The sequence below is a fragment of the Ascaphus truei genome, chromosome 9, assembly GCF_040206685.1.
Source record: "Ascaphus truei isolate aAscTru1 chromosome 9, aAscTru1.hap1, whole genome shotgun sequence".
Lineage (NCBI taxonomy): Eukaryota > Metazoa > Chordata > Amphibia > Anura > Ascaphidae > Ascaphus > Ascaphus truei.
The window spans coordinates 42589641-42605712 of NC_134491.1; the positions used below are offsets into that span (position 1 = coordinate 42589641).

A 16072-nucleotide genomic window follows, 5' to 3' on the forward strand; every position below is an offset into this window, starting at 1 on the left:
CACAGTGGCAGTATGGGAGACGTGGCGCTGTTACACAGTGGCAGTATGGGGAGACGTGGCGCTGCTACACACTGGCAGTATGGGGAGACGTGGCGCTGTTACACAATGGCAGTATGGGGAGACGTGGCGCTGCTACACACTGGCAGTATGGGGAGACGTGGCGCTGTTACACAATGGCAGTATGGGGAGACGTGGCGCTGTTACACACTGGCAGTATGGGGAGGCGTGGCGCTGTTACACAATGGCAGTATGGGGTGACGTGGCGCTGTTACACAATGGCAGTATGGGGAGGCGTGGCGCTGTTACACAATGGCAGTATGGGGAGACGTGGCGCTGTTACACAATGGCAGTATGGGGAGATGTGGCGCTGTTACACAGTGGCAGTATGGGGAGACGTGGCGCTGTTACACAATGGCAGTATGGCGAGACGTGGCGCTGTTACACAATGGCAGTATGGGGAGGCGTGGCGCTGTTACACAGTGGCAGTATGGGGAGGCGTGGCGCTGTTACACACTGGCAGTATGGGGAGGCGTGGCGCTGTTACACAGTGGCAGTATGGGGAGACGTGGCGCTGTTACACAGTGGCAGTATGGGAGACGTGGCGCTGCTACACACTGGCAGTATGGGGAGACGTGGCGCTGTTACACAATGGCAGTATGGGGAGACGTGGCGCTGTTACACACTGGCAGTATGGGGAGGCGTGGCGCTGTTACACAATGGCAGTATGGGGTGACGTGGCGCTGTTACACAATGGCAGTATGGGGAGGCGTGGCGCTGTTACACAATGGCAGTATGGGGAGACGTGGCGCTGTTACACAATGGCAGTATGGGGAGATGTGGCGCTGTTACACAGTGGCAGTATGGGGAGACGTGGCGCTGTTACACAATGGCAGTATGGCGAGACGTGGCGCTGTTACACAATGGCAGTATGGGGAGGCGTGGCGCTGTTACACAGTGGCAGTATGGGGAGGCGTGGCGCTGTTACACACTGGCAGTATGGGGAGGCGTGGCGCTGTTACACAGTGGCAGTATGGGGAGACGTGGCGCTGTTACACAATGGAAGTATGGGGAGACGTGGCGCTGTTACACAGTGGCAGTATGGGGAGACGTGGCGCTGTTACACAGTGGCAGTATGGGGAGGCGTGGCGCTGTTACACAATGGAAGTATGGGGAGACGTGGCGCTGTTACACAATGGCAGTATGGGGAGGCGTGGCGCTGTTACACAATGGCAGTATGGGGAGACGTGGCGCTGTTACACAATGGCAGGATGGGGAGATGTGGCGCTGTTACACAGTGGCAGTATGGGGAGACGTGGCGCTGTTACACAATGGCAGTATGGCGAGACGTGGCGCTGTTACACAATGGCAGTATGGGGAGGCGTGGCGCTGTTACACAGTGGCAGTATGGGGAGGCGTGGCGCTGTTACACACTGGCAGTATGGGGAGGCGTGGCGCTGTTACACAGTGGCAGTATGGGGAGACGTGGCGCTGTTACACAGTGGCAGTATGGGAGACGTGGCGCTGCTACACACTGGCAGTATGGGGAGACGTGGCGCTGTTACACAATGGCAGTATGGGGAGACGTGGCGCTGTTACACACTGGCAGTATGGGGAGGCGTGGCGCTGTTACACAATGGCAGTATGGGGTGACGTGGCGCTGTTACACAATGGCAGTATGGGGAGGCGTGGCGCTGTTACACAATGGCAGTATGGGGAGACGTGGCGCTGTTACACAATGGCAGTATGGGGAGATGTGGCGCTGTTACACAGTGGCAGTATGGGGAGACGTGGCGCTGTTACACAATGGCAGTATGGCGAGACGTGGCGCTGTTACACAATGGCAGTATGGGGAGGCGTGGCGCTGTTACACAGTGGCAGTATGGGGAGGCGTGGCGCTGTTACACACTGGCAGTATGGGGAGGCGTGGCGCTGTTACACAGTGGCAGTATGGGGAGACGTGGCGCTGTTACACAATGGAAGTATGGGGAGACGTGGCGCTGTTACACAATGGCAGTATGGGGAGGCGTGGCGCTGTTACACAATGGCAGTATGGGGAGGCGTGGCGCTGTTACACAATGGCAGTATGGGGAGACGTGGCGCTGTTACACAGTGGCAGTATGGGGAGGCGTGGCGCTGTTACACAATGGCAGTACGGGGAGGCGTGGCGCTGTTACACAATGGCAGTATGGGAGACGTGGCGCTGTTACACAGTGGCAGTATGGGGAGACGTGGCGCTGTTACACAATGGCAGTACGGGGAGGCGTGGCGCTGTTACACAATGGCAGTATGGGGAGGCGTGGCACTGTTACACAATGGCAGTATGGGGAGACGTGGCGCTGATACACAATGGCAGTATGGGGAGGCGTGGCGCTGTTACACAATGGCAGTATGGGGAGACGTGGCGCTGTTACACAATGGCAGTACGGGGAGGCGTGGCGCTGTTACACAATGGCAGTATGGGGAGGCGTGGCACTGTTACACAATGGCAGTATGGGGAGACGTGGCGCTGTTACACAATGGCAGTATGGGGAGACGTGGCGCTGGTACACAATGGCAGTATGGGGAGACGTGGCGCTGTTACACAATGGCAGTATGGGGAGACGTGGCGCTGTTACACAATGGCAGTATGGGAGACGTGGCGCTGTTACACAATGGCAGTATGGGGAGGCGTGGCGCTGTTACACAATGGCAGTATGGGGAGACGTGGCGCTGTTACACAATGGCAGTATGGGGAGACGTGGCGCTGTTACACAATGGCAGTATGGGGAGACGTGGCGCTGTTACACAATAGCAGTATGGGAGACGTGGCGCTGTTACACAGTGGCAGTATGGGGAGGCGTGGCGCTGTTACACAATGGCAGTATGGGGAGACGTGGCGCTGTTACACAATGGCAGTATGGGGAGACGTGGCGCTGTTACACAATGGCAGTATGGGGAGACGTGGCGCTGTTACACAATGGCAGTATGGGAGACGTGGCGCTGTTACACAATGGCAGTATGGGGAGATGTGGCGCTGTTACACAATGGCAGTATGGGAGACGTGGCGCTGTTACACAATGGCAGTATGGGAGACGTGGCGCTGTTACACAGTGGCAGTATGGGGAGGCGTGGCGCTGTTACACAGTGGCAGTATGGGGAGTCGTGGCGCTGTTACATAGTGGCAGTATGGGGAGACGTGGCGCTGTTACACAATGGCAGTATGGGGAGACGTGGCGCTGTTACACAATGGCAGTATGGGAGACGTGGCGCTGTTACACAATGGCAGTATGGGGAGGCGTGGCGCTGTTACATAGTGGCAGTATGGGGAGACGTAGCGCTGTTACACAGTGGCAGTATGGGGAGACATGGCGCTGTTACACAATGGCAGTATTGGGAGGCGTGGCGCTGTTACACAATGGCAGTATGGGGAGACGTGGCGCTGTTACACAGTGGTAGTATGGGGAGACGTGGCGCTGTTACACAGTGGCAGTATGGGGAGACGTGGCGCTGTTACACAGTGGCAGTACGGGGAGACGTGGCACTGTTACACAGTGGCAGTATGGGGAGACGTGGCGCTGTTACACAGTGGTAGTATGGGGAGACGTGGCGCTGTTACACAGTGGCAGTATGGGGAGACGTGGCGCTGTTACACAGTGGCAGTATGGGGAGACGTGGCACTAACATCGCTAATGGTGCAACAAATTTAAGTAAACTAAATAGAACTTTCTGCCTCGTTAACTGCTTTATGTCAGTGCTGTTCTACTCCAGTCCTCAAGCGCCCTAACAGGTCAGGTTTTCAGGATATCCCAGTTTAAGCACAGGTGGCTCAGTCAGATGCTCAGTCTGATTTAGCCACCTGTGCTGAAGCAGGGACTGATTGAGCCACCGGTTCTGAAGCAGGGACTGATAGGTGGCTCAATGTTGAAGCAGGGATATCGTGAAAGCCTGACCTGTTGGAGGTGGGGGGCTTGAGACCTGGAGTTTAGTCCCCCCCCTTCCTTACGTGACGCCTTACTGTCCGGAACATGTAACCAGTCTCTGCTCTCTCAGCGCAGCTTATTCCGGCCTTATTAATAATATGGGAATAAATATTCGTTTGTACATCACTATTTTAAATCAGTAGAGTAGAAGCACAAATAAATAATAGATGTCAAGCAAAATGTAAGTAATAAGCCCAGCGTGAGGTGGGGATCTCGCACACGCACACGCATGTCTATGCGTGTTAGTCTCACGGCTCTGCGGCCCACTTATCAGTGACACATTAACATACAATAAATGATTTCTCTGCGTATTCAGCGTGTGACGCTTCTCCGCGCTCAGCAATCCCCGCGCATGGATTTATTTCCTGGTAGCAAGTGAATTATTCATCACAGATTTCACAATGTTTCCAAAACCGGGTGGCACGCAAAGTCACAGAGGGCCACGTTTACTAAGCAGTGGTCTGCGACAAGAAGACACTTCACCGCCCTTCACCTTCCGGCATCGGGTGGTGCGTTATGGAAAAGCATTGCTTAGTGGACATGGCACAGAATCTTGAGCATGTAGCCCTTGGTTTAAGCCAACAATGCATTAGCCCCACTGGCAACATGGCGGGTTAAAGGTCATTTCCCTAAAAATGCACGAACGTTAAACCTGACGGGTCATGTGACCGCATTACTTACTAACCTGTAGGTTTTAGTCTTCACCTGTCACACAGCCGGAGAATGATGCGCGTTTCAGTGATGTCCCGAATAAACCGCACGCGATGCTCAGTCGGATTAGGACTCGTACAGAGCGATGTGTATGTAACCCCTCGTGTCCCAGCCACTACATTACAGCAGCAGCAGAACATGGCGCACTGCGCAACGTTTCTTTAAATGGATTGATTGAAGCAGGGAGTCCGCGGAGCTGAACTGCGTTAATTTCAGCTCGGGGGACCCCCTGCTTCCAGCGACACCTCGGTAGAGGTCCCGGTATCTGCAGCCAGGGAGCTTGTGTGCCTAACAAAATGGCGGTGTTTAAATGTCCATCACTCGGGCCAATAGGAAGCCGCGACGTTATCCCTTGCGACTTCCTATTGGCCCGCGCGACCGGGACATTTAAACTCCATCGAGATAGCGGCGCCCCCTACGGAGGTGTCTCTGGAAGAAGGGGGTCCCGAGCTGAAATGGACACTGTTCAGCTCGGGAGACCCCCTGCTTCACATCACGTTCCGCCTTAATGGGCATCTTCATAGGACAATAACAATGTGAAGTCCCGTTGTCTCCCGTAAACTGCTTTGCGGTAACAAGAACGGCCGTTAGTGATAAGGACATACACGTGCGGTGTTACCATAATGTAAATGGGGTGTTACCATAATGTAAATCCATAAAAGACCATTAAAGTTACCGCATGTCAGGGAGGGGTCCTCAACTCCAGTCCTCAAGCCTCCCCCGACAACTCGTCAGGTTTTCAGGACATCCCTGCTTCAGCACAGGTGGCTCAATCAGAGGCTCAGAGACTGAGCCTCTGATTGAGCCACCTATGCTGAAGCTGGGATATCCTGAAAACCTGACCTGTTTGGGGGCTGGAGTTGAGCCCCCCTAATTTAACCAACAGCATTATTTCCCCAATCTCTCCTTCTCGCCCTCAGTTATACAGCTATTCCATGGCGGGATGGTGGCAATGCCAAGACATATTTATTGTCCCGTTTTTGGCAGATAACACAGTTATGGTGCAATAACCTGACATTAACCCTATGTGAATGAGAGGTAGAATGGCTGTTTTTGCATGTAATTAGCGTGTTCACCGGGGAGCAGAACGTCTGTTCCAGTTTTCGTTAGCATCACGTTATGAGCCCGGATTTAGCGCAGCTTACAGATCGGGGCCTAAAGTTTTTTAGAAAAATAGAAACTCGGATAAAATCATGTTGAATTTTATACACAGTCCTTTTTATTTTGGCGCGGTATGTTGTAATAAGTCCATTATATGTACAACTAAGTTATCGGACAAGATACATTTCACGAGCAATAATAAAAAAAAAAACAGTAAATACATTTGTTTCCAGAAACAAAATAAAAGTTACAGCGAGACAGCCGCGAGCGAAGGAAACACAGTCACCTCTTTCATACCGCTGCAGGGGTACCGACCAGGACACAGTCACCTCTTATACCCACGTTACTGCCATACCGCTGCAGGGGTACCGACCAGGAAACAGTCACCTCTTATACCCACGTTACTGCCATACCGCTGCAGGGGTACCGACCAGGAAACAGCTCCTCGTAATAATTATCCCGCTCGTCTCCTAGAACAGGGGGGCTTAACTCAACTCATCAAGCCTCCCCAACAGGTCAGGTTTTCAGATATCCCAGCTTCCGCACAGGTGGTGCAGTCAAAGACAGCCTCTAATTGAGCCACTGGTGCTGAAGCAGGATTGAGGCACCTGTGCTGAAGCAGGATTGAGGAACCTGTGCTTAAGCAGGATTGAGACACCTGTGCTGAAGCAGGATTGAGGCACCTGTGCTGAAGAGACGGATTCTTTACCCAACAGTATTGCATCTGTCTGCAGCAGTTTCATTGTACTAACGGTGTAGTCATCCTAAAAGGCGGTTCCCCAATTTATATACCCTGGGTGTGTGACCCTTCCTTCCCTTCACCTCACTGGTCACATGAGCTCCTAGAATATTCCTAGCCCAGAGTCGTGCCGCACGTGCCTGGGAGCTGCAGCACGGTAGCCCAGCTCTGAGCCAGCGCTCATGCAAGACTAAGTGCAAAGGGGTTAACCCCCACACTGCCAGCATAGAATATAGCCTTCATGCATAAAACCAGGCCTGGTTTTAGCAAGGGGTTACACTGGTGTAAAGGTACTGTCCCGTGTGTTATGCAAACCTCTCCCAGCTCAGACGACGTGGTAAAGAATGATTACATTAGAAATTGGGACTCGCTGGATCCGGGCTTACCTGGCTTCTTGTGCGCTGCCCCAAATTAGGTAACTAAAAACCCATTTTAAATGAAATATTAGAGTTAATACAGCATGATACAAGTAATAAGAAAGGGTTAATGATGGTGAAATGTTGGATCTGAGTAAATTTGGAGGCGTTGGTCTTATGCGTTTTGCTTTAAGTCCCAACCTTCATTTAAAAACAGCTTTTGTTAGGAGAATTAGGCAGCCCTTCTGGGTTTTCTACAACCAACCCCTTCCTTTAGTTCCTCTCTTGTAGCACTCTGTAATATAGCTACATATTATTTAGTAGGGCGCTTTTAAAATGGCTGCCTTTTCACACAATAAATAACCAGAAACAAGCCTATTGGCCTAATATTTATTCTATGAATTCTAATAGGAATATGGGATTGTAAACGGTGTTTTATGGGGTTTGGGTTTTCTGTTTTTCCCAAAAATATGTCTGTGTGGGGGAATCATTCTATATCTTCTCCAAATGGCTTTTCCTGCACAAGGCGTCAGGATCACATCGCTGTGTTTTTCCCAATATTTATTCAAAGGTCCAATCCCATGTAGATGGGACAAAACACAACCGTTTATAAAGTTATTACAAACTCTAAGTGAACAGAGGCAATAAAACCCGAGTCTCGGCTCATCCAGTTTACAAACTACATCTTAAAAAGGATTTGAAAATATTGATCGGTGCCAGAAGCAAAAGTCCCATTAAAAAGAGTCCCTGTCCCTTATATTTCTTATACGTAAAAGCCAAGCCCGCTTGCTTTCTACGTGACATCAGACTATACACGTATGCGTTCGCTCTGCCAGTTGCAGAAGTTTTCATTAGAAGAATTGAATGCACTTTGTGCAGAATGTTCTATTAAAACTGAATCATGCTCCAGCAAAGAAGAGGTTAATTCACTCCTTCACTGCCAGAGATGCTTGCAAGAGTTTAGCTGCTGGTAACCCGACCTCTGCAGTGCACCAGAGGTGGCGGGGCTATAGGAAATCCAGCTCTTTGATTACAATGTCCTCAGCGCCCGTGGGTTTGTACAGGAAGTGGAAGTCGAGCTTCTGTTCGCACTTGAGCAGCTGAGACTTGATGTGATGAGGCAGCGCGTCTGTGGCCAGCCGCAGGTATCTGTCCTTCACCAGCACGAACAGTCCGTATCTCTCCGGCTCACACACCTCAAATTTCTCCGCACACTCCTGCAGGAGCAGAGCTGCGCTCGTGTCCGGCTTGGTGACCAATGTCCTGGTCTTGGAGTCGGGCTCCTCAAAGGAAATGGTGATAAAATCCTGTGTAGGACACATAATAAGAACTTAATCCCTGTATGAAACCCCTTCCTCACAATGATTATATATATATATATGCTCAAAGCTGTGACCATGCAGCAAGCTTAAGCCTATAGGGAACCATGTTAAAAATGGTTTTTGAAGCAAAAAGTGGCACTGTGTGCTCATTTGCATGTCATTTCCCAGAATCCCTTGCTGCAGTGGAAGTGCTGTGTGCTGGGTGATAATGGGGAAAGGCGGGGTTGCAGACCTGCCTAACACATGCAGATGAGCATACAGTTGTATTTACATTTGCATATTTGCTTTGCTGTGGAGGGTTTTTGTCACTTTTTTTACTCACCATAACTTAACTCAGTATTATGGTTGGCCCATCCTTTAGCTTCTTTGCATACCCAGTTAATCAACCCCACATTGATGAGACCCATTAAGGTCAAAACAGCTGTCTGTGGGTGGTTTTCTGGGTATGCACCTTAACCCTGCTGTGCTCAAAGCTGTGACCATGCAGCAAGCTTAAGCCTATAGAGAACCATGTTAAAAATGGTTTTTGAAGCAAAAAGTGGCACTGTGTGCTCATTTGCATGTCATTTCCCAGAATCCCTTGCTGCAGTGGAAGTGCTGTGTGCTGGGTGATAATGGGGAAAGGTGGGGTTGCAGACCTGCCTAAGACATGCAGATGTGCATACAGTTGTATTTACATTTGTATATATATAGATATATAGATATATCTATATAGATGAGCATACAGTTGTATTTACATTTGTATATATATCTATATATATATCTATATATATATATACCACCACTATTAAGGTTATGGTGGGTAAAAAAAAGTTTTTTTGCCACCATAACCTTAATAGTCGTGGTGATTACCTACTCTTATCTCATTTGAGCAAATGTCAGCAAGCCAGCCTCACACTGATGATACCCATCAAGGTTGAAACATGTCTGTGAGTGGGTTAACTGACTTTGCATCTCCCAAGTCCTTGCCTAAAAGCTGTGTTTTAAAGCAGCATGCATTGGCTAAGGGTTGCTCATGTAATGTGAGCATGAGATAGTGCTGTTTGCTGGGTGATAATGGTGAAAGACAGGGTTGCAGACCTGTCTAAGACATGCAAATGAATATACAGGAATATTTACAGTTGCTATATATATATATATAGTTAGTCCTTTCTTAAACAATCATTTTGTGAGAAGCTATTAACACAGTATTCGTCTGCGCATGCGCAAGAGCTCTCACAGACGGCTACTGTGCAAGATATTAGGCCCACACACTGCCATGCTGCCCATGCACTGCCCACACACTGCCATGCTGCCCACACACTGCCATGCTGCCCACACACTGTTGCGCTGCCCACACACTGCCATGCTGCCCACGCACTGCCATGCTGCCCACACACTGTTGCGCTGCCCACACACTGCCATGCTGCCCACACACTGCCATGCTGCCCACACACTATTGCGCTGCCCACACACTGCCATGCTGCCCACACACTGTTGCGCTGCCCACACACTGCCATGCTGCCCACGCGCTGCCCACACACTGCCATGCTGCCCACGCACTGCCATGCTGCCGACACACTGCCATGGTGCCCACGCGCTGCCCACACACTGCCATGCTGCCCACACACTGTTGCGCTGCCCACACACTGCCATGCTGCCCACGCACTGCCCACACACTGCCATGCTGCCCACACACTGTTGCGCTGCCCACACACTGCCATGCTGCCCACACACTGCCCACACACTGCCATGCTGCCCACACACTGTTGCGCTGCCCACACACTGCCATGCTGCCCACGCACTGCCATGCTGCCCACACACTGCCATGCTGCCCATACATTGCCATGATGCCCACACACTGCCATTCAGGCCCACACACTGTTGCGCTGCCCACACACTGTTGCGCTGCCCACACACTGTTGCGCTGCCCACACACTGCCATGCTGCCCACGTGCTGCCCACACACTGCCATGCTGCCCACGCACTGCCATGCTGCCCACGCACTGCCGTGCTGCCCATGCACTGCCGTGCTGCCCACGCACTGCCATGATGCCCACGCACTGCTGCGCTGCCCACACACTGGAAAGTATAAGAAACAGGGCTCCACGGAATTTTCAAGATAAATTTATTGTCAACAAATTGACTGACGTTTCGGCCACAATTGGCCTTTCTCAAAGCAGAATGCCATTCCGTGGAGCCCTGTTTCTTATACTTTCCAGTGTAAACTGGATTATCACAGAGAATCCTGACCCAGGAGCACCGGGAGTTGTATCTTTTTTTATTATTGTCATGTGGTGTGCAGCTTTTTCCCTTTAGCTGCCCACACACTGCCATGCTGCCCACACACTGCCCACACACTGCCATGCTGCCCACACACTGTTGCGCTGCCCACACACTGCCATGCTGCCCATGCGCTGCCCACATGCTGCCCATACACTGCCAGGCTGCCCACGCACAGCCATGCTGCCCACACGCTGCCCACACACTACCATGCTGCCCACACACTGCCTTGCTGTCCACATGCTGCCCATACATTGCCAGGCTGCCCACACACTTCCATGCTGCCCACGCACTGCCATGCTGCCCACGAGCTGCCCACACACTGCCATGCTGCCCACACACTGTTGCGCTGCCCACACACTGCCATGCTGCCCACACACTGTTGCGCTGCCCACACACTGCCATGCTGCCCACACACTGCCATGCTGCCCACACACTGTTGCGCTGCCCACATGCTGCCCATACACTGCCATGCTGCCCACGCACGGCTATGCTGCCCACACACTGCCATGCTACCCACGAGCTGCCCACACACTGTTGCGCTGCCCACACACTGCCATGCTGCCCACACACTGCCATGCTGCCCACACACTATTGCGCTGCCCACTCTGCCATGCTGCCCATGCGCTGCCCACGCACTGCCATGCTGCCCACACGCTGCCCACGCACTGCCATGCTGCCCACACGCTGCCGTTCTGCCCACGCACTACCATGTTGCCCATGCGCTGCCACACTGCCGCCACAGCAGCCCACTGCATGACCCACCTGCACGGAGGAGCGAGACACGCGCGCCTTGTTGAGCGTTCGCCTCCTCTCCCAGCGGTGGATGGAGTCCTGCACCTCCACGCTCAGTTGGCGTGTCACGGTGATCTTGTCGTAGTACTTGATGTGCTCCAGCGCTCCGTACGTGGTGGTCAGGTAATACGAGCCTAGCGATGAGGACACAGCAGGTAACAGCGTCAGTATATACTGCAGGATTAACCCTTCATTTACACAGCAGGTAACAGCGTCAGTATATACTGCAGGATTAACCCTTCACTGACAGCAGGTAACAGCGTCAGTATATACTGCAGGATTAACCCTTCACTAACACAGCAGGTAACAGCGTCAGTATATACTGCAGGATTAACCCTTCATTTACACAGCAGGTAACAGCGTCAGTATATACTGCAGGATTAACCCTTCACTGACAGCAGGTAACAGCGTCAGTATATACTGCAGGATTAACCCTTCACTAACACAGCAGGTAACAGCGTCAGTATATACTGCAGGATTAACCCTTCACTGACAGCAGGTAACAGCGTCAGTATATACTGCAGGATTAACCCTTCACTGACACAGCAGGTAACAGCGTCAGTATATACTGCAGGATTAACCCTTCACTGACACAGCAGGTAACAGCGTCAGTATATACTGCAGGATTAACCCTTCACTGACAGCAGGTAACAGCGTCAGTATATACTGCAGGATTAACCCTTCACTAACACAGCAGGTAACAGCGTCAGTATATACTGCAGGATTAACCCTTCACTGACAGCAGGTAACAGCGTCAGTATATACTGCAGGATTAACCCTTCACTGACACAGCAGGTAACAGCGTCAGTATATACTGCAGGATTAACCCTTCACTGACACAGCAGGTAACAGCGTCAGTATATACTGCAGGATTAACCCTTCACTGACACAGCAGGTAACATCTTCAGTATATACTGCAGGATTAACCCTTCACTGACACAGCAGGTAACAGCGTCAGTATATACTGCAGGATTAACCCTTCACTGACACAGCAGGTAACATCTTCAGTATATACTGCAGGATTAACCCTTCACTGACACAGCAGGTAACATCTTCAGTATATACTGCAGGATTAACCCTTCACTGTGGGGGTAGGAAGGTCCCCGGGTGACCCTGTGGGGGTAGGAAGGTCCCCGGGTGACCCTGTGGGGGTAGGAAGGTCCCCGGGTGACCCTGTGGGGGTAAGAAGGTTCCCAGGTGACCCTGTGGGGGTAGGAAGGTCCCCGGGTGACCCTGTGGGGGTAAGAAGGTCCCCAGGTGACCATGTGGGGGTAAGAAGGTCCCCAGGTGACCCTGTGGGGGTAAGAAGGTCCCCGGGTGACCCTGTGGGGGTAGGAAGGTCCCCGGGTGACCCTGTGGGGGTAGGAAGGTCCCCGGGTGACCCTGTGGGGGTAGGAAGGTCCCCGGGTCACCCTGTGGGGGTAGGAAGGTCCCCGGGTGACCCTGTGGGGGTAGGAAGGTCCCCGGGTGACCCTGTGGGGGTAGGAAGGTCCCCGGGTGACCCTGTGGGGGTAAGAAGGTCCCCGGGTGACCCTGTGGGGGTAAGAAGGTCCCCGGGTGACCCTGTGGGGGTAGGAAGGTCCCCGGGTGACCCTGTGGGGGTAGGAAGGTCCCCGGGTGACCCTGTGGGGGTAGGAAGGTCCCCGGGTGACCCTGTGGGGGTAGGAAGGTCCCCGGGTGACCCTGTGGGGGTAAGAAGGTCCCCGGGTGACCCTGTGGGGGTAGGAAGGTCCCCGGCTGACCATGTGGGGGTAGGAAGGTCGCCGGGTAACCCTGTGGGGGTAGGAAGGTCCCCGGGTGACCCTGTGGGGGTAGGAAGGTCCCCGGGTGACCCTGTGGGGGTAAGATGGTCCCCGGGTGACCCTGTGGGGGTAAGAAGGTCCCCAGGTGACCCTGTGAGGGTAAGAAGGTCCCCGGGTGACCCTGTGGGGGTAAGAAGGTCCCCGGGTGACCCTGTGGGGGTAGGAAGGTCCCCGGGTGACCCTGTGGGGGTAGGAAGGTCCCCGGCTGACCATGTGGGGGTAGGAAGGTCCCCGGGTGACCCTGTGGGGGTAGGAAGGTCCCCGGGTGACCCTGTGGGGGTAGGAAGGTCCCCTGGGTGACCCTGTGGGGGTAGGAAGGTCCCCGGGTGACCCTGTGGGGGTAGGAAGGTCCCCGGGTGACCCTGTGGGGGTAGGAAGGTCCCCGGCTGACCATGTGGGGGTAGGAAGGTCCCCGGGTGACCCTGTGGGGGTAGGAAGGTCCCCGGGTGACCCTGTGGGGGTAGGAAGGTCCCCTGGGTGACGCTGTGGGGGTAGGAAGGTCCCCGGGTGACCCTGTGGGGGTAGGAAGGTCCCCGGGTGACCCTGTGGGGGTAAGAAGGTCCCCGGGTGACCCTGTGGGGGTAGGAAGGTCCCCGGGTGACCCTGTGGGGGTAAGAAGGTCCCCGGGTGACCCTGTGGGGGTAAGAAGGTCCCCGGGTGACCCTGTGGGGGTAAGAAGGTCCCCGGGTGACCCTGTGGGGGTAGGAAGGTCCCCGGGTGACCCTGTGGGGGTAAGAAGGTCCCCGGGTGACCCTGTGGGGGTAGGAAGGTCCCCGGGTGACCCTGTGGGGGTAAGAAGGTCCCCGGGTGACCCTGTGGGGGTAAGAAGGTCCCCGGGTGACCCTGTGGGGGTAGGAAGGTCCCCGGGTGACCCTGTGGGGGTAAGAAGGTCCCCGGGTGACCCTGTGGGGGTAAGAAGGTCCCCGGGTGACCCTGTGGGGGTAGGAAGGTCCCCGGGTGACCCTGTGGGGGTAAGAAGGTCCCCGGGTGACCCTGTGGGGGTAAGAAGGTCCCCGGGTGACCCTGTGGGGGTAGGAAGGTCCCCGGGTGACCCTGTGGGGGTAGGAAGGTCCCCGGGTGACCCTGTGGGAGTAGGAAGGTCCCCGGGTGACCCTGTGGGGGTAGGAAGGTCCCCGGGTGACCCTGTGGGGGTAGGAAGGTCCCCGGGTGACCCTGTGGGGGTAGGAAGGTCCCCGGGTGACCCTGTGGGGGTAGGAAGGTCCCCGGGTGACCCTGTGGGGGTAGGAAGGTCCCCGGGTGACCCTGTGGGGGTAGGAAGGTCCCCGGGTGACCCTGTGGGGGTAGGAAGGTCCCCGGGTGACCCTGTGGGGGTAGGAAGGTCCCCGGGTGACCCTGTGGGGGTAGGAAGGTCCCCGGGTGACCCTGTGGGGGTAAGAAGGTCCCCGGGTGACCCTGTGGGGGTAAGAAGGTCCCCGGGTGACCCTGTGGGGGTAAGAAGGTCCCCGGGTGACCCTGTGGGGGTAGGAAGGTCCCCGGGTGACCCTGTGGGGGTAGGAAGGTCCCCGGGTGACCCTGTGGGGGTAGGAAGGTCCCCGGGTGACCCTGTGGGGGTAAGAAGGTCCCCGGGTGACCCTGTGGGGGTAGGAAGGTCCCCGGGTGACCCTGTGGGGGTAGGAAGGTCCCCAGGTGACCCTGTGGGGGTAGGAAGGTCCCCGGGTGACCCTGTGGGGGTAAGAAGGTCCCCGGGTGACCCTGTGGGGGTAAGAAGGTCCCCGGGTGACCCTGTGGGGGTAAGAAGGTCCCCGGGTGACCCTGTGGGGGTAGGAAGGTCCCCGGGTGACCCTGTGGGGGTAGGAAGGTCCCCGGGTGACCCTGTGGGGGTAGGAAGGTCCCCGGCTGACCCTGTGGGGGTAGGAAGGTCCCCGGGTGACCCTGTGGGGGTAGGAAGGTCCCCTGGGTGACCCTGTGGGGGTAGGAAGGTCGCCGGGTGACCCTGTGGGGGTAGGAAGGTCCCCGGGTGACCCTGTGGGGGTAAGAAGGTCCCCGGGTGACCCTGTGGGGGTAGGAAGGTCCCCGGGTGACCCTGTGGGGGTAAGAAGGTCCCCGGGTGACCCTGTGGGGGTAAGAAGGTCCCCGGGTGACCCTGTGGGGGTAGGAAGGTCCCCGGGTGACCCTGTGGGGGTAAGAAGGTCCCCGGGTGACCCTGTGGGGGTAGGAAGGTCCCCGGGTGACCCTGTGGGGGTAAGAAGGTCCCCGGGTGACCCTGTGGGGGTAAGAAGGTCCCCGGGTGACGCTGTGGGGGTAGGAAGGTCCCCGGGTGACCCTGTGGGGGTAAGAAGGTCCCCGGGTGACCCTCTGGGGGTAAGAAGGTCCCCGGGTGACCCTGTGGGGGTAGGAAGGTCCCCGGGTGACCCTGTGGGGGTAGGAAGGTCCCCGGGTGACCCTGTGGGAGTAGGAAGGTCCCCGGGTGACCCTGTGGGGGTAGGAAGGTCCCCGGGTGACCCTGTGGGGGTAGGAAGGTCCCCGGGTGACCCTGTGGGGGTAGGAAGGTCCCCGGGTGACCCTGTGGGGGTAGGAAGGTCCCCGGTGACCCTGTGGGGGTAGGAAGGTCCCCGGGTGACCCTGTGGGGGTAGGAAGGTCCCCGGGTGACCCTGTGGGGGTAGGAAGGTCCCCGGGTGACCCTGTGGGGGTAAGAAGGTCCCCAGGTGACCCTGTGGGGGTAAGAAGGTCCCCAGGTGACCCTGTGGGGGTAAGAAGGTCCCCGGGTGACCCTGTGGGGGTAGGAAGGTCCCCGGGTCACCCTGTGGGGGTAGGAAGGTCCCCGGGTCACCCTGTGAGGGTAGGAAGGTCCCCGGCTGACCATGTGGGGGTAGGAAGGTCCCCGGGTGACCCTGTGGGGGTAGAAAGGTCCCCGGGTGACCCTGTGGGGGTAGGAAGGTCCCCGGGTGACCCTGTGGGGGTAAGAAGGTCCCCGGGTGACCCTGTGGGGGTAGGAAGGTCCCCGGGTGACCCTGTGGGGGTAAGAAAGTCCCCGGGTGACCCTGTGGGGGTAAGAAGGTCCCC

General features: G+C 55.4%; 1 protein-coding gene across 3 annotated transcripts in view; it reads right to left on the minus strand.

The window, feature by feature from the left end:
* Positions 1–5866: 5866 nt before the first annotated feature.
* The window catches only part of RIN3 (Ras and Rab interactor 3), a 63406-nt gene continuing 53200 nt past the window's right edge, over positions 5867–16072 (minus strand). For 2 of the 3 annotated variants that reach the window (XM_075614517.1, XM_075614516.1), the window contains 2 exons: positions 11216–11379; positions 5867–8173 (listed from right to left, as the gene is read on the minus strand). In XM_075614517.1, coding sequence (XP_075470632.1) covers positions 7874–8173; positions 11216–11379 — 464 coding nt within the window. In that variant the 3' untranslated portion in view covers positions 5867–7873. The remainder of the gene's footprint in view (positions 8174–11215; positions 11380–16072) is intronic. The other variant, XR_012803882.1, reaches the window with a different exon arrangement.